This window comes from Triticum urartu, chromosome 6A, assembly GCF_056163025.1.
Source record: "Triticum urartu cultivar PI428250 chromosome 6A, HENAU_Tu73, whole genome shotgun sequence".
In the NCBI taxonomy this organism is placed as follows: Eukaryota; Viridiplantae; Streptophyta; class Magnoliopsida; order Poales; family Poaceae; genus Triticum; species Triticum urartu.
Window position 1 is genome coordinate 356,442,366 of NC_141878.1, and position 22,978 is coordinate 356,465,343.

General features: G+C 47.1%; 1 protein-coding gene across 3 annotated transcripts in view; it reads right to left on the reverse strand.

Moving 5' to 3' along the window:
• Positions 1 to 1,643: 1,643 nt before the first annotated feature.
• LOC125513138 (uncharacterized) overlaps positions 1,644 to 22,978 on the reverse strand; it is a 54,460-nt gene continuing 33,125 nt past the window's right edge. Inside the window, exon 9 of one of the 3 annotated variants that reach the window (XM_048678176.2) lies at positions 1,644 to 2,019. In XM_048678176.2, the coding sequence (XP_048534133.1) occupies positions 1,789 to 2,019 (231 nt within the window). In that variant the 3' untranslated portion in view covers positions 1,644 to 1,788. Of the gene's footprint in view, positions 2,020 to 21,674; positions 21,822 to 22,978 lie in introns of those variants that run through there. The other 2 variants (XR_015608204.1, XM_087527979.1) reach the window with 2 other exon arrangements.

Genomic DNA, 22,978 nt, shown 5'->3' on the forward strand with positions numbered 1-22,978 from the left:
CTACCGGTGGTGTACCAAGGCCGCTTGGCAAATCTCGGTCCATTTCGAGAAAGTTTAACATCCGCACAGGAAAAGAGGCAAAAGGGGAACGCCGGATGACATAGGAGTGTCGGATTGCAAAACGGACAACGGGGAAAATGCTCGGATGCATGAGACGAACCCGTATGCAAATGCGATGCACATGATGACATGATATGAAATGCATGACATGAACAAAATGCAAAACGAAAACAAAACCCAACCACGAAGGGAAACTCATATCGCATCTCCGGAAAAGGCAAGAGTCGGAATTACAAATATGGAAAGTTGCATCCGGGGTGTTACGGGCGTCGACCACGACGGCGGTCGGAGCTCGGGTTTGGCCATGCGTGCTCCCGCAGCAAGCAAACATGCTGGCTAACGGCTTGTTAGGCTCCTGCAGATGCAGTGGGCACGATGACGCGCTCGGGGGAGAAGTGTGTGCGCTGCGGCTACGATGTGACAGGGTCAGTGGCGGCGAGCTCACGACCATGGCGGGGAGGCCAACTAGGCGACTTAAACGAGAGAAATAGGAGAGTGGTTCGGCACGGAAGCTCACAGCGAGGCTAACTGGCACGAGAGCGAGGTCTGGGATGCTCTGGAGAGGGCGAATCAAAGGGCGGCGTCCAGCGGCCGAGCGCGGGGAAGACGGGTCGATGACGAGGGTTCAGAGCTCCCGGACTTGCGTGTGTCTGCGTGGAGATGCTACGGAGCTCAACGATGTTCCTGGACATGCTGGCGCGGCGAGAGGACGACGGCGACCATGAGAACGACGATGGCTTGGTCTCGGTACTTACGATGAGCTCGATTTTGAGGCCTATGCCCTATGGAGAGGGAGAGTGACCAGAGAGACGGGAAAGAGGCAGAGGAGGCTGCGGGGGTCTCTCTGGCGCGCGGGTAGGCCAGAGGGGGAGGCTCGGACACGCGCGTGTCGACACACCTTTGCCTACTAGCAGAGGTTGAAGACGGCGTCTGGTGGGATGCATAGTAACTGGGCCGCAGGTAAGCGTTCTCTCTCTCTCTATGTTGTTTTGTTTTTATTTATTCCTTTTGCCACTGCTTTCAATTTATACAAATTCAAAACCAGTGACAAAATTCCCCTGAATATTTTTATGTTGCGCAATGGAATTATCCAAAGACAAATAAATCATTTCAGAGTTATTTGAAATTATATTCTAGTTATATGAATATAACTCAAATTCAAATAGCTATTGATTTAACTCAAAGTCCCAAAATAATTCCTTAAAACTGTTCACTATTTTTGTTTTGGATCAAAACCCTCGCCAAAATCATCAAACATTAAAGAAGGAATTTCTTTGAATGAAATTTTAGGGTTCTTGCTCTTCTTTTATTTAAATTTTTCTAAGGCTTGAAAATTCCCTCAATTCAAGTTTCTTGAGATTAACATGATGCATGAGATGCAACTAATTAAAATCATTATTCTAGGGTTGTGACAATTACATGCTTTGAGTAAGAAGAATGTGCCCTTCATATGGGGACCCTCACAAGATGCCACGTTTATGAGTCTAAGAATTGCTCACGCATGCTCCATTGCTTGCATTACCAAACTTTAATAAACGTTTGAAGTGCATTGTGATGCTAGTGATAAGAGTAGAGCACAGAAAGGAGCGAAAAGGAGCTAACATTCTTATTGAAATACTAACTGCAGTTCATTTATCATATATTCAGGCATTGTACACAGCGGTGCGCTTGTGATCCATCACCGCATCAGCCACACTAGACACGGAATCACAATTTATACGCACAAATTCATTTTGTCTTCTTATCTTCTTTGTTATCCTTCTCCACCACTACTGGCGCTGCAGGTATGCTGAACCACCACTCTCTCAACCTTCTGCTGCATCTCTCTGTGCTTGCTCTCCTTAGCGGAGAGTGGTTGGTGAACACCTCCAGAAACATCGCCAGGATAAGCAATCTCGTGGGCAGCAAGGCAAGGACAAGAGCCATCAATAACAGCGCAAGGATAGCTTTGTCTGTGGCCTGCAAATTACAAGAGTAAGTGAAATATCCGATCGAACTCTGGTATCGAATACGTTTAATCGAGTGGTAGTTAAAATCGTGGCACTGCCCATAAAATTCAATTTGTTTAGGATCAAACTGATGAATAGAAATTTGTATAGGAGCAAAATGTCTTTTGGAAGCTGCGTAGACTGTATAAGTTCAACATTGAGGACAGCAACCAAAAGTCATGCCCGTCCCAGTTTGAGGGGCTTGAGGGGAACATGTTTACCTATGGCTTTTTGGCTAGGCAGCACAAATAGATGCATGGTGTTAAACATTGTAACCCTCCCTCCCTCCCTCGCTCCCTCCCTCGCTCTCTCTCTCTCTCGTGTACAAGTTATTCTCATAGAGTTGGAAATAGATTGGGTTAGAGATAGATAGAGTTGGTCTCCTTTTAAGTTTTTCTATCTAGTCTTCTGTAACCCAAACTCTGTAATCCTCAAGAGAGGCTCTCCTCTCGTTCGATCAATATAACTGCGGGCACTCTCCTTTGGAGGGTACGGCGTTTCATCAAATCTTACATGGTATCAGAGCCCCTCTCTTCCAACACATCGAGCTACCTTCCTCAACCTCCTGCCATGGCGTCCTCCTCTAGCTCCACCACAAACTTTTCCCTCAACTCCCAAGTTTCAGAAAAACTCACTAGAACCAACTTCATCCTATGGCGTGCTCAAGTGCTATCGCAGATTCGAGCTGCGGGCATGTATGGCTACCTAGACAAAACCTATGCCGAACCACCCAAAACAATCACCACCAAAGACAGCGCCGGCAAGGATCAAGTCGTCATCAACCCTGAGTACACCGTCTGGGCAAGGGAGGACCAGCAGGTGCTCGCATACTTGCTCAATAATCTCTCCAAGGAGGTCCTGATTCAAGTTGCCTCTCACGAGAAGGCTCATGCGATCTGGGATGCCCTGATAAGCATGTTCGCCTCCACATCAAGGTCCCGCATCAACAATTTTCGTGGCCTATCCGTCAGCCTATTTTGGTCCTTGTCCTTTCTATAGGATTTTCGTGGCCTCTTTCTGCATTGCCGATCTACGCCCGTTCTCTTGCCGCCAAGCTTCTTCCAGCGTTGGTTTTCTTGGGCTATGACACATTCTGTTGATGTGACATCGTCTTTTGACAACCCATCTTCTCTTCAAACTTATCTTGTGCCTTCTACTGATGTGTTATCTTACTTTGATGCATCATCTTCTTGTTATCCCTTCTTTGGCTAGACACAACAGGTTTTTGAAGACTCTTGATGCTACAACGACACTCTGAAGACACAGATTTTGGATTATCACTATTTTGTTCTGGTAAAACATGAGGGGATTGTTAAGGAGTATTATATTAGAGAGTGGACGGCGTCGAGGCTGGCCCGCTGTAGCCTGCAGCACCACCCTAGGTGCCTCCTTTGCGACCAAGACCCGGAGACCATCCAACACCTGCTCCTGGCGTGTCCATTTGCTAAGCAGACTTTGCACATCATCCTGGACTGGGCGCATATACCCGCCCAACCGCCAGCCAACGAAATTACCATGATGGAATGGTGGCTGCGTGCGATGGCACAGATCCCTCCTACACTACAAAAGCTCTGCAATCGATCACACTGCTCGTCCCCTGCATGATCTGGAAACAGAGGAAAGAATGCGTCTTCGACAATGCAAGACCCTCGATAGATGCGCCAGTTGATAGGATTAAAGACGAGGCCAAATGTTGGGCAAAAGCTGGGGCACAGGAGCTGCGGGTTATCTTGCTCGCCTCCTGGGATGTCCACTGATCAGGCGCTAGGACTGTAAATATAACCTCCTAGGAGGCATGTACTCTCTCTCATCTTTTCAATGCAATGAAACGCAAAAATCATTTTGCGTTTTCTCGAAAAAAAATATTAGAGTGGATTTTTGCTCTCGGGCACCATGGAGCCCTCTATTTTCAAACATTCAAAATTCAACTTTTTTAGTTTCGAAAAGATCTGAAAAACATACAAGTACTTGTAGGTGTATATTAGATGCGTGTGAAATTTCATCACAATATATGTTTTTATGCGGCCAATATGAAAAAAAAATCATGTGATTTTATAATGAATAGTACATATGCTAGAAATACGTGATTTTGTTATTTTTGTGTAGCTCGCATAAAAAAACATTTCGTCATGGAACTTCACAGATAAGTACTATACATCCATATGTATATGCGTATATTTTTCAGAAATTTTTTGAAACTTAAAATTTGAATTCTGAAGTTTCCAAATAAAGGTCTACGTGGAGCTCGAGCTCCATTAGGCATTTCCGTATTATATTGGTCCAATCTACTTTTCATAGCCGTATTAGTCCAGATTTCCTTCCTTGTACCCCAAGTCTATTGTACTATATATTTGCCCTATGGGCTATGCAATAAAATAAGGTTGCTCCTCTAACAACACACTATAACTCCTGTTGTAGTTCACGAACTAACTCTTTTTTAGCAACCGGCAGGAGCGCTGGCTTTTCATCTAGAAGAGGGAAATATATACATGTTGGCATGTTTTAAAACGGGTACATGCCGGAAACCCACCAAAACATTCCCTAACACTGCATGCAAACTACTCATGGTTCTGATATACTCTTGGCCAGAAGGCCACGTCCCTCTGCCTGATGTCCCCAAAAGGTGAGATGAGAAGGTTATTAGAAGCATCCAGGTCGAAATGTAGCTTTCAAGTTAAGTTCTTAATTAGTAGATGCTGCCGAAGGGAGTTGGGGTGCCATACACAAAAAGGAAGCGACTCATACAATGACAGAGGTACATAGAGCTCTTACGCCATGGTTACGAACTATTTCTCCAATATAATGATATTTTTCAGGAACTAGCTGCATTGCCTCCTCATAGGAGTTTTGATCATGTCATCCCAAAAGCAAAAAAATGCCTTCTGGAGTCAAAAGCCAACTTGATCTCAGCCTTGATATCCGATACGGCATTTTGATGTGCCGAAAATCTGAGGAACTTATCCCGTAAGCAAAATGGCTTCTCTAGTATCAAACCTTGCCTCTACCCATTCACATATGTTGCTTGGCCAAAAACATGACATACAAACTGCTGGAATTTAGTCTAGTTTTAGGCCAGACCAATAGCTTTTTCAGAAATTCTTAATAAATCCTAGAGGTCCACTTAACCCATTCGTGCAAGGGAGGTGGGACTAAAGTTTAGTCCCACATTGCTAGTTTGGTAGGAGTTGGACCTCCTTATAAAGAGAGAATGTTTTCCCACATGTATGAGCATGAGAACAAGAGACATTCACGCACGCTCCTCCTCTGCTGCCCGTCTCGCCACGCCTCGTCACGACGCGCCGCGGGTTGCGGGAATGAGCCGATGTCTAAATTTTTGCCACGCATGACTGGTATACGAAAGGTCACACAGGAGCTGAAAAGTTTTGCTGTAGTGGAGATTGAAAACGATGCACCCTTCGGCTGCTGGCTGTTCGTTTCGTCTCCTTCTTTTCCTTCGCCTCCCGTCGCTGCCTGTTCCCTTCCTTCTCCTGTGCCTATAAAAGAGAGGTCGATCCTCTCCAGAGAGACACACCAGAACATCATCTTCCTCTCGCCATCGAGTTCCAAGCTCTGACCTACTGTAAGGTCTCGTGCACCGCAGGCCGGGATAGTAGGCCTCCGAAACACCGCCACTTCGAGTCCTGTACAAGAGAAGGGTGATAAGGTTTTTGGGGAGCCTCTGCGCGACTACTGACTTCATCATCACGGAAGCCACGGACGCCGATGAGCACTTCCCAAACGACGACTTCTTCCCCGACGTCGACAACCTCTTCGATGGCATGGCCGGCGAGGAAGTCCACCCCAAGTCCAATACCTCTGCCGCTGCTTCGTACGTCCTTGTGTTCTTTCTGTTTAAGATCCTGCCACAGTTTCCTGTTCTAGCTTCTGTTCTACATGTGTTCTATTCATATTCAGTACCTCAGATGCCATTTGCATACTCTGTCAGATTGCATGACTTGTCTCATATCTGCTATGATAGTCATGTTTTATCTACTGTTTTTGTTAATAAAATCATATGGTAAATTGCTCATATTTTCAACAATCCAAAAACTTTATTATAGGCAATTTACCTCGAGTGGTTTTGCTGCTTCCATGAGGCCTCCTATGTTTGAGGGTGTGCACTATAAGAGGTGGCGTGTGAGAGCTGTTCTATGGTTTCAAACCATGAGCTGCTATGACGCCACTCTTGGCAAAACCTGAAGGAGTTCTTGATCCTCAGCAGGAACAAGCTTTTCAAAAAACGGATACCTTGTTTAAGACTGCTCTCATGAGTGTTCTTGGTGAGAACATAGTTGATGCTTATGTGTCAATTGATAATGCATAAGATATGTGGGACGCACTCGAGGCCAAGTTTGGGGTCTCGGTGCCGGCACTGAGCTGTATATCATGGAACAATTCTATGACTAGAGGATGACAAGCGCTCCGTGGTTTAGCAAGCTCACGAGATACAGTCATTTGCTAGAGAACTTGAGCACTTCAATTTTATGTAACCGAACAAGTTTGTTGTCGAAGGCATCATCACTAAGCTTCCTCTCTCGTGGAACTTTGCTACGTCTCTGAAGCATAAGAGGCAGGAGTTTTCCGTTCCGGATCTCATTGGTACTCTTGATGTGGAAGAAAAGGCGAGAGCAAAAGACATACGTGCTCGAGGTATTGAGGGAGGTTCTATTGCCAATCTGGTACAGAAGAAAAACTTTCAGCCCCACAAGTTCAAGAACAAGGGCAAGTTTGATGGTAAAAGGAAGTTTGATGGGAAGAACAATGCTTCGCAGCACACCAACTTCAAGAAGAAGACTGACAAGAAAGGAATTTGTCATGTGTGCGAAGATCCTGATCATTGGGTTCCTAGTTGCCCTAACCCTTATTACAAGCGTCAACATGGGAAAGGCGGCAAGACCGCTAATGTGACGCCCCGAGACCGTTGCGCCAGGTGTCGTCCAGTTATTCGCTGTTGTTGCCTTGTCATTTGCTTGCGTGTTGCATCTTGTCATGTCATCATGTGCATTGCATCATCATGTTTTCAAAACTTGCATCTGTCCCGGTCTCCCAGTTCCTTTCGTTGTCCGTTCTGAGCCTAGAAACACTTGCACGCGCTCGCGGCACGTCCGAAATATTATTTTATAAGTGGCCGGGAAATGTTCTCGGAATGGGATGAAAGTTGGCGTGCGGTGTTGTTTTGTTGTCAGTAGGCCGCCTGCCAAGTTTCATCGCATTCGGAGTCCGTTTGACGCCCCAACGGATAACTATAGCGGCAGTATAGCCGGTCTTTTCCTCGGACATTTTCGGTCTCCGAAAACAATCGCCGGGCCTCCCTCTCTTCTCTTCTCTCAGCTCAAGACCGTCTACTCAGCCCACTACCTACCGCCAGGTCCAACCTAACCTCTCTCGTCAGCCCGCCGCCCTCCTCGCGCGCGCGTCCGATAGTTGTCCCGAACCCCACTAGGACTGTCGCTACCGTGGTGTCCGGATCATCTCCAAACGTCTACAAAACATCTCCGTTTTCCTTTTTGGACTCCCTACCTATTTGTTTGTCGACCGTCCGATTACGATCGAAGGGTTATTCTAGCCCTTTCTAAATTTCTTTTGCTATATACAGTAGACTAACCCATACCTATTCTAGTCAAACCCTAGTCCGAGGAGCCGTCCCATCCTTTCCATCCGTCCCATCCGCCGCCATCTCCTCGTTTTCCTCTCCTGCCAGATCCAACCAGCGGCCCCCGACCATCTCCCTTGATTTCCGCCGCCACCCAACCAGTGCTTCCCTCCCGATCCACCAACCACAGCCGTTGCGCCGTGCTCCTCCCTCGCCATAGCAGCAGCACCCGAGGCCGACCTCCCTCGCGACCCCACTCTCCCTTCGTTCGTCCCCTTCTGTCTCTCTCGCGCTCTCAATTTCTCTCTCTCGCCAGGTACAGGAGCAAGAGGAGCTCGCCCCGGTTGGCATGGCGCCATGGCCACCGTTCCGTGTCGTCGAGCCTCGCCAAGTCCTCCCTCGCACCGGATCCACCCATCCCCGATGCCTGCGCCTCCTTCCTGCTCGGATCCGGCAAGTTCCGAGCCAAGTCGCCGTGTTCCCTGCCTGCTGCCTCCTCTCCGTCCTGCTCGTCCCGCCTCGCTCCAGGGCCAGCTCCGCCACCGCGCCAAGTACCTCTGCCCCGTCCTCGCCTGGATCCAGCCGCCCTGCTTCCCGTCGAGCCTCCCCGCCTTGGATCCGGTCGTCCCCGCGACGTCCCGCCGCGCCAAGCCCCCTCCAGCCGCGGGTCTCCTTCGCTGCATCGAGCGGTAGCAGTTCGGGCAGAGGAGGATGGTGCCTCTGCCTCGACACCCCGCGCGTCGCCTGCCCCTCTCCACGTCGGCCACGCCCTGGCCTCGAGCCAGCCGGCCCCTCTTGAGCCTCCTCCACAAACTGGGCCTGGCCCATGGGTGAGGCACACCCCAGCGCCCCTTTTGTTCTCCTCCTGTTGGGCTAGATTTTAGATGCAGCCCGAATCATGTTTTTTCCTGTGGAACGAATTTAGCTATTAATCCTGAGGCGGTTGTTTTGCAGAAAAGTCCCTAGAGTTCATGCATATAATAACTTACAAACCGTGCATCGGATTAAAACAAACTTTATATGTAAAATGCTTAGTTTTTCGTCTAGTTTCATAATTTGCCACTTTCATCTATGTTTAAAATGTTTAAAATGTTGTTTGTTTAAATTTGCTTAAATAACTTAATTAAAATGCTTTAATTCATAACTAATTAACCGTAGCTCCGAACTTAATAAACTTTATATGTAAATGGGGTGGAAAAATGCCTAGTTTAACATGGTGGCTTTACTTTGCATGTTTAATAACTCTAAAATTGTGTTTAAGGCAGAACAGTACCAAAACCTACAATATGCACATGAGGAGTTTCCGGACTTGTTGTTTGTTGTTCCGGCCTCATTTAAACTTGCCTAGATAGATAGTTTTCATTTGCTTCACCCCTTGCCATGTTAATCAACATTTAATATTGTTGGATACATAAACGAGATCGAACTAAATAACTTGTCGTGGTGTTTCGTCAATATGCAACTCGTTGCATATTGATCTCCACTTAATTTGTAGAATTGCTTGTGCACTTTGCCATGCCATGCCTCATTAAACCGGACATACATCATACTTGGTTGTGCATCATGCCATGCTTATGTGATGGTTGTTTACTATGTTGTTTGCTCCTTTCCGGGTTACTTCTCGCGTTAGCTTCGGTTTCGTTCCGGAGTTGTGAGGATCCGTTCATCTACGTCCGTTTGTCTTCTTCATGGACTCGTTCTTCTTTCTTGCGGGATCTCAGGCAAGATGACCATACCCTCGAAATCACTTCTATCTTTGCTTGCTAGTTGCTCGCTCTATTGCTATGCTCCAATACCTACCACATGCTTTATCATGCCTCCCATATTGCCATGTTCAGCCTCTAACCCACCTTGTCCTAGCAAACCGTTGTTTGGCTATGTTACCGCTTTGCTCAGCCCCTTTTATAGCGTTGTTAGTTGCAGATGAAGATGAAGTTTGTTCCAGGTTGGAACATGGATATGTTGGGATATCACAATATCTCTTATTTAATTAATGCATCTATATACTTGGTAAAAGGTGGAAGGCTCGGCCTTATGCCTGGTGTTTTGTTCCATTCTTGCCGCCCTAGTTTTCCGTCATACCGGTGTTATGTTCCTTGATTTTGCGTTCCTTACATGGTTGGGTGTTATGGGGACCCCTTGACAGTTCGCTTTGAATAAAACTCCTCCAGGAAGGCCCAACCTTGGTTTTACCATTTGCCTCACCACCACCTACTTTTCCCTTGGGAGTCGCTCTCTCGAGGGTCATCTTTATTTTAAGCCCCCCCGGACCAGTGCTTGTCTAAGTGTTGGTCCGAACTAGAGTCCTTTGCAGCGCCACCTCGAGGAAACTTGAGGGCTGGTTTTACTTGTATGGAGTGCTCATCCGGTGTTGCCCTGAGAACGAGATATGTGCAGCTCCTATCGGGATGTCGGCGCATCGGGCGGTCTTGTTGGTCTTGTTTTACCATTGTCGAAATGTCTTGTAACCGGGATTCCGAGACTGATCGGGTCTTCTCGGGAGAAGGAATATCCTTCGTTGACCGTGAGAGCTTGTGATGGGCTAAGTTGGGACACCCCTGCAGGGTTTTGAACTTTCGAAAGTCGTGCCAGCGGTTATGGGCAGATGGGAATTTGTTAATGTCTGGTTGTAGAGAACTTGAAACTTAATTAAAATGCATCAACCGCGTGTGTAGCCGTGATGGTCTCTTCTCGGCAGAGTCCAGGAAGTGAACACGGCGTTGGAGTTATGCTTGAAACGTAAGTAGTTTCAGGATCACTTCTTGATCACTTCTAGTTCATGACCGTGCTTTGCTTCTCTTCTTGCTCTTATTTTGCGTAAGTTAGCCACCATATATGCTAGTGCTTACTGCAGCTCCACCTCAATACCCTATCCTACCCATAAGCTTAAACAGTCTTGATCTCGCGGGTGTGAGATTGCTGAGTCCCCGTGACTCACAGATTACTTCCAAAACCAGTTTGCAGGTGCCGATGATACCGTGCAGGTGACTCGACCGAGCTCAAGGAGGAGCTCGATGAAGATCTTGTTCATCGTGTTGTTTCGTTTCAGTTGATCAGTAGTGGAGCCCAGTCGGGGCGATTGGGGATCTTTTGCATTAGGGGTAGTCTTCTTCTATTTTAGTTCCGTAGACGGACCTTGATTGTATCTGGATGATGTAATGCTATATTCATGTATTGTGTGAAGCGGCGATTGTAAGCCAGCTCTGTACCTCTTTCTTATTCAGTACATGGGATGTGTAAAGATTACCTCTCTTGCGACATGCCTACAATGCGGTTATGCCTCTAAGTCGTGCTCCGACACGTGGGAGATATAGCCGCATCGTGGGTGTTACAAATTGGTAATCAGAGCCTTCCCCGACTTAGGAGCCCCCTGCTTGATCGAATCGTTGGCGTTGTTGAGTCTAGAAAAATGTTTTGAGTCTTATAAGATTATATATATCGGAGAGTAGGATTTTTTTTTATTCCTCAATCCCATCGTTGCTCTGGTGAGGCCTCCTGACGTAGAAGTTTTGACTCTTCTCTTCTCAAATTTAACGAAATTTTTTTAAGATCACGCGAGTATCTTGGAATCGTTTCGATGGTTTTGTGACGAGAACATTGTTCTTGGTGCCTCCTGACATTTAGGGGTTGTGGCAATGTCCCAGGGAGTTGAGCTCCGAGGTGTTGTCGTCACAATTTTATCGTTGCAGTTCTGGTATACCTGAGTTCGCCGACATCGAAAATCTCTTTTATGCAGTTGTTGGTGAGATAACCTCGACGCCACCCAGTAATGGGGCGGGAGTTCGGGAGTATTGCCATAACTCGTATAACGGATGCTTTTCGAAGGTTGAGGTAAATGATTTCCGAAGGTTTCTTGGTTATGTGTTGAAGGATGGATACAGCTGGATGTAGGATTTGCTAGTTTGGGGTGAGATATTATGCTTCCCCTGTATCCCCAACACCTGATTGCATAACCAGATAGTTTCGGGAGTTTATAAGTGAGAATTCAAGTAGCTCCTAAGATAGCTTTCCGACAGATGCATGATATGAGATTGGGGTTCGACGTCTAGTGGTCCGCCTATCCACAGTTGGTTTTACAGTGGTCTTGTTGTGTCTTAAAGAGTCCTTGGCTATGCTGACTCGGGGACACTTCGTATGTCATGTGCACTGCCTTATACATGATGGTGTTGTACGATCAAGCCCGTATGGGCCCCACCACAAAAACTTCGAACGAAATCTCTATCATATGTTTGTTCCGGCTTATTCTGCAACCTAATACTTTGTTTTTTGTTTTGGTTTGTGGTATTCGAGTTGCTTCAATGTTAAATGTTGATTTCATACCTTTCCTAAGCGGTGTTCTCATACTCCTATGTGAATACCAATCCTTCATGATAATAGAGATTGTCATGTCAATCCTTTTCAACCGGCGTGTTTCTCTTCAAATGGATCCGATCATTTCTACATCCGCAGGATCAGATCAAGTTTTTTCTCAACGGTGTTTGTTTTATCCGTCCCAAGTTGTCTTTGTTTTTCCCATCCTCCCACCCTTTTTTTTCAAGGACTCGGATTTCTTATTCAAGTATCCTTTTATTGATGGGAAGTCTCTCCATTCTTTTCTACCAATGCTCTTACCCGGTGGTTCTCTTGAAGATGCTCTACTAGTTCATCATTCTTCGTTCTCTTTCTTCTCCGGTGGATCCAATTCATGCTTTGTTGATCATATCTTTTCCTCGGTTCAAATACTTTCTCATATCGTTGCACCTCTTAAATCATCCACTTCTCGCTATTCAATTGTTTCGGAGTGTCGAAAATATCTCAAAAGATTCAAGTTTCCATTCTCATTTCACTCAAGTTCTTTTGAGGATGTTACCTCATTCAAGCCATTTATTTCAACCGGCGCAATCTCGCTTTTAAATTGTTCAACGGTGTTTCTTTTGAGTGCACCCTAACCCACAGGTCTTTCCCAGGATCTTACCTGACTCTTCTAATTTTCCCGGATCTTCTCAAATTCTTTTTGAAGTTTGACATAAGAATGAATTATCATTAGTCTTATGTATTTTCTCCAAGACCTGTCAAATTCTTTTCACCGTTGGCTCAACCTTTCTATTCGTCATCCCGGAGTATCTCAATTGTTCATGGTGGTGTTTCTCTTTATCATTCTCAACACTTGAAGACCGAAGAAGAGTTTTTTCTCCATATCTTATCCGTTCTTTTAGAGATTCATGGTTCTAGCTTGATGCCTTCCTCTCATAATTGTTTTGATTGTGAGAATTCTATTCACTTGTCCGGAGAAATTCAAGATTCTTTTCTGTTTGATTCTCTGAAGGCCAAATTTCAGATTTATTCATTCTCAACTTTCAGCTCACGTTCTCAAAATCTTATCGGTGCATCATTCAAATATTCTCTAATCAGCTCATGATCTCTTCATTCTCTTGTTGTTAGAGTTATAATATAAGTCATGTACCCCTTTGTATTTATCCCGTTGTATAAGGGGTTTCCTGCATATGTTCCACACCTGTACATGTATATATATATATCGGCCTATGGCCTCATGGGAATACAAGTTGCTTATTCCTAACATGGTATTAGAGCTAGGTCAACTTTTTTGCACGCTGTAACTCGTGCTATTGATCCGTCGACCGCAGCCGCCGGCCTCGATCTCTTGTTTCCGCTCGTCTGGCTCCCGATCGAAGCTCTCCCTCGATCTCCCGGAGTCTCCCATATCGGATCGATCTAGTATGGCTCGTCTCGCTCCCGATCGAAGCCCCCCCCTCGATCTCCTGGAGTCTTCGATCGGATCGATCCCCAGCCGGCCCGCTCGTCCCGCTTGGCAGCTGGCCTGCTAGTCCCGGTTGTAGCTCCCAGCCGGCCTGCCCGCTCGTCCTGCTTGTAGCTCCCAGACAGCCGGCCTGATACTGCTCCCGGCCCAAATCAACGCAGCTCCCGCCGGCCCTTGCCCCTGCGGTTCTTCAGCCGCCGACTGCCAGCTGCCCCTTGATCGATCTCTGCTAAAAAAAAATGTCTGCTGCATCGGGCTATGTTGCTGTCCCTCGCTGTCCGGTGATCTTTGATGGTTCTAACTACACCGAGTTTACTGGCTTCATGCGCATTCACATGCATGGCATCCGTCTTTGGGGTGTTCTTTCTGGCGAGGTCTGCTGTCCGCCACGTCCAGTTCCTCCGGTGGCCCCTACTCCGCCAGCTCCATCGGTTCTTCCTACCGATGCTAATCAGGCCGCCAAGGATGCGGCTAAGGTTGCTGATGAGGCTGCTGATCGTGCTTATGATGAGAGGGTTTTGGCTTATGAGGAGGCTCTTCAGACGTATCATGGTGCTCTGTCTGTTTACACCCAGTGGCTTGATGATGATGCTCGTGCTGCAGCTGTTCTCACTGCTAGTGTTCTGCCTCAGTTTGCTTCTGAATTTCTGGGTCTTTCTACTGTCTTTGAGATGTGGACCCGTCTTCGTGAGCGCTATCAGCCCTCTGGTGATGCCTTATACCTCCCTGTGATTCGTCAGGAGCATGCTCTTCAGCAGGGTGACTCTACTGTTGATGACTTCTATGCACAGAATTCTGCTATCTGGCGCCAGCTTGATTCTTTTCGTAGTGCTGGGTGTCGTACCTGCCCCTGTTGCCAGGCTGTCCAGGCCAATTTGGAGTTTCATCGCGTCTATGAGTTCTTGTCTCGGCTCCGTAAGGAGTTTGAGCCCCGGCGTGCTCAGTTGTTTGCTCGTGGCCGTATTTCTCTCATGGTGGCGCTTTCTGAGATTCGTGCTGAGGAGACTCGCTTACGTGGTGCTGGTTTGCTGGAGGTTCCCTCTGTGCTTGCTACTCGTGCTCCTACGCCACTTGCTCCACCGACCCCTTCTCGCTCGAGTGCTCCGCCGCTCTTGCCCACTCCTTCTGGAGGCTCAGGTCGCCCCCGTCCACATTGCGCCTATTGCAACAATGATGGTCATCTTGAGTCTCATTGCTACACGAAAAAGAAACATCTGCGGAAGGCTCGATCATCATCTTCCGGGACTTCGTCATCTACCTCGATAGCTTCAGCCATTGCTTTGACTGAGCAGGATATTCTGAGACTTAAGCGTCTGCTCGCGGCTTCAGGTTCTTCCTCGACGGGTACTGCCGGTTCTGTGACTGATGCTTCCCGCACTGAGCAATCACCCTCTACACAGTCAGGTACATCCCCCTGGGTTCTGGACTCTGGAGCTTCTTTTCATATGTCTTCTCATTCTTCCACTTTGTCCTCTCTTCGATCACTGGATTCTCCTATTCATGTCTTCACTGCTGATGGTACTCCACTTTCTGTTGCTAGTAGAGGCAATCTTACTACTCCTTATTCTGTTCCTGATGTTGCTCATGTTCCTCGACTTATCATGAATTTGTTTTCTGCTGGTCAACTTACGGATTCTGGTTGTCGCGTCATCCTTGACGTTGACTCTTGTTCTGTCCAGGACCGTCACACGCACACTCTGGTTGGGGCTGGCCCTCGCCGCCGTGATTCTCAGGGTCTTTGGGAGTTGGACTGGCTTCATATTCCTTCTGCTGCCACCGCCATCGCCAATTCTTCCGCTTCTGTCGCCTCCGTCACTGGTTCTTTCCAGTAGTGGCATCATCGACTTGGTCATCTGTGTGGTTCTCGGTTGTCTTCTTTAGTTCGTCGAGGCCTTCTGGGGTCTATCTCAGGAGATGTCTCTTTAGAGTGTCAGGGTTGTCATCTTGGCAAGCAGATTCAGTTACCATATTCACATAGTGAGTCAGTGTCTAAGCGTCCTTTCGATTTAGTCCATTCTGATGTATGGGGTCCGGCCCCTTTCGCTTCGAAAGGTGGTCATAAATACTATATTATTTTCATAGATGATTTCTCTCGTTACACATGGCTTTATTTCATGACTTCTCGTTCTGAGGTGTTGTCTATTTATAAGCGTTTTGCTACCATGGTTCATACTCAGTTCTCTTCACCCATTCGTGTTTTTCGTGCTGACTCCGCTGGCGAGTATATCTCTAAGATGTTGCGTGGTGTTCTTGCTGAGCACGGGACTCTCTCTCAATTCTCTTGTCCTGGTGCTCATGCTCAGAATGGTGTGGCTGAGCGAAAGTATCGACATCTTCTTGAGACGGCTCGTGCATTGATGATTGCTGCCTCTCTCCCGCCTCATTTTTGGGCTGAGGCCGTCTCCACATCCACCTAACTTATCAATATACAGCCTTCCGCTGCTCTACAGGGTGGTGTTCCTTTCGAGCGACTTTTTGATCGTTCTCCCGATTATTCGATGCTTCGCTCGTTTGGTTGTGTTTGCTATGTTCTTCTTGCCCCTCGCGAACGCACCAAACTGACCGCTCAGTCTGTTGAGTGTGTCTTCTTAGGCTACGGTGATGAGCATAAGGGCTATCATTGTTGGGATCCTATTGGTCGTCGGATGCGTATCTCTCGAGATGTGACTTTTGAAGAATCTTGTCCCTTCTACCCACGCCCATCTTCCTCGACTTTTTCAGTGCAGGATATCTCTTTCCTCACTTTTCCTGACTCACCTATCACTCCCGCCGAGACTGTACCTCTCCGTTTCACTTCCTCTCCTTCTCCACATCTAATTGATTTGTAGCCACCATCATCCCCGGTCTCCTCGCCTCGCGTGTCACCGGGGTCTCCACCTTCATCTCCGGTGACTTCCTCCCCGATCTCCTCTCCCAGCCTGTCACCGGATTCTACACCTTCATCTCCGGTGACTTCTTCGTCGCCACCCCCTGATTCTACCTTGCCGATTCCTCCTTCTATTATTCCATCTTTTCCTCAGCATTACACTCGTCGTCCACGACCAGTTGATGCCTCTGTGGATGGGTCGTCATCTTCCTCTCGGCCTACTTATGGCTTGCGTTCTCGTCCTCGTCCGCCTGTTGATCGCTTTGGATTTCCCACCGCTGGTGCTGCTGTTCTTGAGCCGACTTCTTACCGTCAGGCTGTTGTTCATCCTGAATGACAGTTTGCGATGGCAGAGGAGATTGCTGCTCTTGAACGCACTGGTACCTGGGATCTTGTTTCTCTTCCTCCCGGAGTCCGTCCGATCACTTGTAAGTGGGTCTACAAGGTTAAGACTCGCTCCGATGGTTCTCTTGAGCGTCACAAAGCTCGTCTTGTGGCTCGTGGTTTTCAGCAGGAGCATGGTCGTGATTATGACGAGACTTTTGCTCCTGTGGCTCATATGACCACTGTTCGTACACTTCTTGCCGTTGCCTCTGCACGCCACTGGTCTATATCTCAGCTTGATGTTAAGAATGCCTTTCTTAATGGTGAGCTGCGTGAGGAGGTGTACATGCAGCCACCACCTGGGTATTCTGTTCCTGATGGCATGGTATGTCGTCTTTGTCGCTCTCTCTATGGCCTTAAGCAAGCCCCCCGCGCCTGGTTTGAGCGCTTTGCCTCTGTGATCACTGCTGCTGGTTTTTTAGTCAGTGCTCATGATCCAGCATTGTTTATTCACCTTTCTCCTCGTGGACGGACTCTTCTTCTTTATGTTGATGACATGATCATCACGGGGGATGACCCCGAGTATATTGCCTTTGTAAAGGCCCGTCTTAGTGAGCAGTTTCTTATGTCTGATCTTGGACCTCTTCGCTACTTTCTTGGGATTGAAGTCTCTTCTACCTCTGATGGCTTTTTTATCTCCCAGAAAAAGTATATCCAGGATCTTCTTGCTCGTGCTGCTCTTACTGACGAGCGCGTTGTTAAGACTCCTATGGAGCTCAATGTTCACCTCCGTGCTACTGATGGTGATCCTCTCCCTTATCCGACGCGTTATCGTCATCTTGTTGGCAGTCTTATCTATCTAGCTGTCACTCGTCCGGACATCTCTTATCCGGTTCATATTCTGAGTCAGTTTGTCTCTGCCCCCACCTCGGTTCACTATAGTCATCTCCTTCGTGTTCTTCGATATCTTCGAGGCACGATCCCTCACCGTCTATTCTTTCCTCGCTCCAGTTCTTTACAGCTCCAAGCCTATTCGGATGCTACGTGGGCTAGTGATCCTTCCGATCGCCGTTCACTTTCTGCTTACTGTCTTTTTCTTGGTGGTTCTCTCATTGCCTGGAAGACGAAGAAACAGCTTGCAGTTTCCCGTTCGAGTGCCGAGGCTGAGTTGCGAGCAATGGCTCGTTTGACGGCAGAGGTGACTTGGTTACGGTGGTTACTTCAGGATTTTGGTGTTTCTGTCACTACACCGACTCTGCTTTTATCTGACAGTACAGGTGCTATCAGCATTGCACGCGATCCTGTGAAGCATGAGCTCACCAAGCATATTGGTGTTGATGTGTTCTATGTGCGCGCTGCTGTGCAGGATCAGGTTATTGCTCTTCAGTATGTGCCTTCCGAGTTACAGTTGGCGGATTTCCTGACGAAGGCTCAGACTAGAGCACAACATGGTTTTTATCTCTCCAAACTCAGTGTTGTTCATCCACCATGAGTTTGAGGGGGGGTGTTAGAGTTATAATATAAGTCATGTACCCCTTTGTATTTATCCCGTTGTATAAGGGGTTTCCTGCATATGTTCCACACCTGTACATGTATATATATATCGGCCTATGGCCTCATGGGAATACAAGTTGCTTATTCCTAACACTTGTATCTAAATTTCCCCAAGTATTTTTGTTCGTTTTCAAATTCTTACCGGTGATTCATCCCTTTACTTCGTTCGTTTTTCAATTCTTACGGTGATTCGTTCAAGAGTTCTCTTCCTTAGTTATCATATCAATTCATTCGTTCTTTTCAATCCTACCAGTGGTTCGTTGAAGACCTTCTCAAGATTACGCTATATCTCTCCTAAATCCTTTCCAATGAGAATAAGTAGTATGCCAAATCCGTGCTTGTCATCAATTTAATTGATGAAGGATATGCATAACATAATTCTTATTCTTGCTCCGTCCAAGTGATTGATTCATTCTTCCGGAGTTTGTTCACGATGAGTCAATTCTCGGTTTCGATTGTTTCATCTTTCTTTTGTTACCGGAGTTCCAAGCTCTCTCATTTATCTCGTCTTGAATATCCATCTAATCATTGCAAGATTTCACCTTGTGTTTTCAACTTCTATTTCTTTCTGTCATTCTTTTATTACCGGAGTTCTTCATGAAGGCTCAACATGGTGGTTCGTCAAGAATTCCTTTCATTCTTCAATTGCCCTCAAGATTTCTCTCGAAGCTAAGATCCGCCAAACTATACTCCAAAATAAACCTGGTGCTCGACACGTGTTTTGTTTCGAGGAGTTAAAGTATTCTTCATCTTGCATCCGAAGTACAATTCTTTCTATCTTATCTTTTCAGGTGGTGTTATCTCATTCTTGGCAATTTCCCGTCATGCTTCATGATTCACAAGTTGTCCGGAATGACATATTTTAAACCTACCATTTCCAATTCGTTCATGAGTTCCTTTGCAACCCATCAATATCTTTATTGAAGTTATCTTGGGTTATATTTCACCTAAAGCCTTCCCTAAGGAATGTTGCTATTGTGGTGCTTATTAATAATCCAAGTTTTCTCCTATTCTCGCGATGAAAGACGTTTTCATCTCTCCGTCGCTCTCAAGCAAGCAATTGTTTTCGTTTGTGGCAGGTTTTCACCTCAAGTTTTGAGATGTTTTCATAAGCCCACAAGCAGTTTATTGTTTTCCTTGTTGATTTTTCAACAACTCCGTTCAAGTCTTCTTCGTAAGGATGTTTTCTTTCAAATTCATTTGTGGGAAGAGTTATCATTTTCTTCTCCATAATTTAATTCCAATGATCTATCTTCTATTATTTCTTCCGAAGGCATTATGATGTTTTACTCTTCGACCCATCATTCCATTTTTGTCAAAGATCATGTTCTTTTCTTTGATAATCCATTCAACCGGAGTGTCGTGCCCTCTTTTCAAATTCTTCCCATTCTGTCAAGTTTTGTCTCTTTTCTCAAACGGAGTGCTGTCTGAAATCTTTCTTACCCCTTGTGCCATTCTTTCAATAGTTCCGGAGCCAGTGTGCTGTTGATCTCATCAAGTATGCTCTCATCATGTCAAGTTCTTTTTAATTCCTTCCATTTACAGTCGGAGTGCTGTCCAAATTATATCATTATTTTTCCTTCTCTATCTTATTTTACCCGGAGTGTAGTGGCTATCATTCCTCTTTTAACCAGAGTCTCATCCAAGTGCTTTTATTTTGCGAAGATCATATTCTTTACCTTCCATTTCCAACCGGAGTGTTGTCCTAATTGATCCTTATCGTTCCTTGTACATCTCGTTTCTACCGGAGTGCTTGCATGTACTTCTTGTCCATTGCAACCCTTTTTCTTATGTCTTTCAACCTACAAGGTTCTCGCAATGTTCCTTGTTCCTCTTTGACAACGGAGTGTTTCAACTTTGTTCATCTTCGTTGTTTTCTTCTTTAAAGTTGTTCAACCTCTAAGGTTCTTTAGTTTCACTCTTTTATCAAGAAGCAACTTTGTTTTACCTATTCCTCTTCCGTTTCTCTCCGGTACCATCCTGGATCTCGGGACGAGATCCTCTCGTAGTGGTGGAGTGTTCTAACGCCCCGAGACCGTTGCGCCAGGTGTCGTCCAGTTATTCGCTGTTGTTGCCTTATCATTTGCTTGCGTGTTGCATCTTGTCATGTCATCATGTGCATTGCATCATCATGTTTTCAAAACATGCATCTGTCCCGGTCTCCCAGTTCCTTCCGTTGTCTGTTCTGAGCCCAGAAACACTTGCACGCGCCCGCGGCACGTCTGAAATATTATTTTATAAGTGGTCGGGAAATGTTCTCGGAATGGGATGAAAGTTGGCGTGCGGTGTTGTTTTGTTGTCAGTAGGCCGCCTGCCAAGTTTCATCGCGTTCGGAGTCCGTTTGACGCCCCAACAGATAACTATAGCGGCAGTATAGCTGGTCTTTTCCTCGGACGTTTTCGGTCTACGAAAACAATCGCCGGGCCTCCCTCTTTTCTCTTCTCTCAACACAAGACCGTCTACTCAGCCCACTACCTACCGCCAGGTCCAACCTAACCTCTCTCGTCAGCCCGCCGCGCTCCTTGCGCGCGCGTCCGATAGTTGTCCCGAACCCGACTAGGACTGTCGCTACCGTGGTGTCCGGATCATCCCCAAACGTCTACAAAACATCTCCGTTTTCCTTTTTGGAATCCCTACCTATTTGTTTGTCGACCGTCTGATTACGATCGAAGGGTTATTCTAGCCCTTTCTAAATTTCTTTTGCTATATACAGTAGACTAACCCATACCTATTCTAGTCAAACCCTAGTCCGAGGAGCCGTCCCATCCTTTCCATCCGTCCCATCCGCCGCCATCTCCTTGTTTTCCTCTCCTGCCAGATCCAACCAGCGGCCCCCGACCATCTCCCTTGATTTCCGCCGCCACCCAACCAGTGCTTCCCTCCCGATCCACCAACCACAGCCGTTGCGCCGTGCTCCTCCCTCGCCATAGCAGCAGCACCCGAGGCCGACCTCCCTCGCGACCCCCCTCTCCCTTCGTTCGTCCCCTTCTGTCTCTCTCGCGCTCTCAATTTCTCTCTCTCGCCAGGTACAGGAGCAAGAGGAGCTCGCCCCGGTTGGCATGGCGCCATGGCCACCGTTCCGTGTCGTCGAGCCTCGCCAAGTCCTCCCTCGCACCGGATCCACCCATCCCCGATGCCTGCGCCTCCTTCCTGCTCGGATCCGGCAAGTTCCGAGCCAAGTCGCCGTGTTCCCTGCCTGCTGCCTCCTCTCCGTCCTGCTCGTCCCACCTCGCTCCAGGGCCAGCTCCGCCACCGCGCCAAGTACCTCTGCCCCGTCCTCGCCTGGATCCAGCCGCCCTGCTTCCCGTCGAGCCTCCCCGCCTTGGATCCGGTCGTCCCCGCGACGTCCCGCCGCGCCAAGCCCCCTCCAGCCGCGGGTCTCCTTCGCTGCATCGAGCGGCAGCAGTTCGGGCAGAGGAGGATGGTGCCTCTGCCTCGACACCCCGCGCGTCGCCTGCGTGCGTTGACCGCTGCGCGAGGTCCAGCGGCGCCCAAGGCCTAGCTCCTCCTGAGCCGGCCCCTCTCCACGTCGGCCACGCCCTGGCCTCGAGCCAGCCGGCCCCTCTTGGGCCTCCTCCACAAACTGGGCCTGGCCCATGGGTGAGGCACACCCCAGCGCCCCTTTTGTTCTCCTCCTGTTGGGCTAGATTTTAGATGCAGCCCGAATCATGTTTTTTCCTGTGGAACGAATTTAGCTATTAATCCTGAGGCGGTTGTTTTGCAGAAAAGTCCCTAGAGTTCATGCATATAATAACTCACAAACCGTGCATCGGATTAAAACAAACTTTATATGTAAAATGCTTAGTTTTTCGTCTAGTTCCATAATTTGCCACTTTCATCTATGTTTAAAATGTTGTTTGTTTAAATTTGCTTAAATAACTTAATTAAAATGCTTTAATTCATAACTAATTAACCGTAGCTCCGAACTTAATAAACTTTATATGTAAATGGGGTGGAAAAATGCCTAGTTTAACATGGTGGCTTTACTTTGCATGTTTAATAACTCTAAAATTGTGTTTAAGGCAGAACAGTACCAAAACCTACAATATGCACATGAGGAGTTTCCGGACTTGTTGTTTGTTGTTCCGGCCTCATTTAAACTTGCCTAGATAGATAGTTTTCATTTGCTTCACCCTTTGCCATGTTAATCAACATTTAATATTGTTGGATACATAAACGAGATCAAACTAAATAACTTGTCGTGGTGTTTCGTCAATATGCAACTCGTTGCATATTGATCTCCACTTAATTTGTAGAATTGCTTGTGCACTTTGCCATGCCATGCCTCATTAAACCGGACATGCATCATACTTGGTTGTGCATCATGCCATGCTTATGTGATGTTTGTTTACTATGTTGTTTGCTCCTTTCCGGGTTACTTCTCGCGTTAGCTTCGGTTTCGTTCCGGAGTTGTGAGGATCCGTTCATCTACGTCCGTTTGTCTTCTTCATGGACTCGTTCTTCTTCCTTGCGGGATCTCAGGCAAGATGACCATACCCTCGAAATCACTTCTATCTTTGCTTGCTAGTTGCTCGCTCTATTGCTATGCCGCAATACCTACCACATGCTTTATCATGCCTCCCATATTGCCATGTTCAGCCTCTAACCCACCTTGTCCTAGCAAACCGTTGTTTGGCTATGTTACCGCTTTGCTCAGCCCCTCTTATAGCGTTGTTAGTTGCAGGTGAAGATGAAGTTTGTTCCAGGTTGGAACATGGATATGTTGGGATATCACAATATCTCTTATTTAATTAATGCATCTATATACTTGGTAAAGGGTGGAAGGCTCGGCCTTATGCCTGGTGTTTTGTTCCATTCTTGCCGCCCTAGTTTTT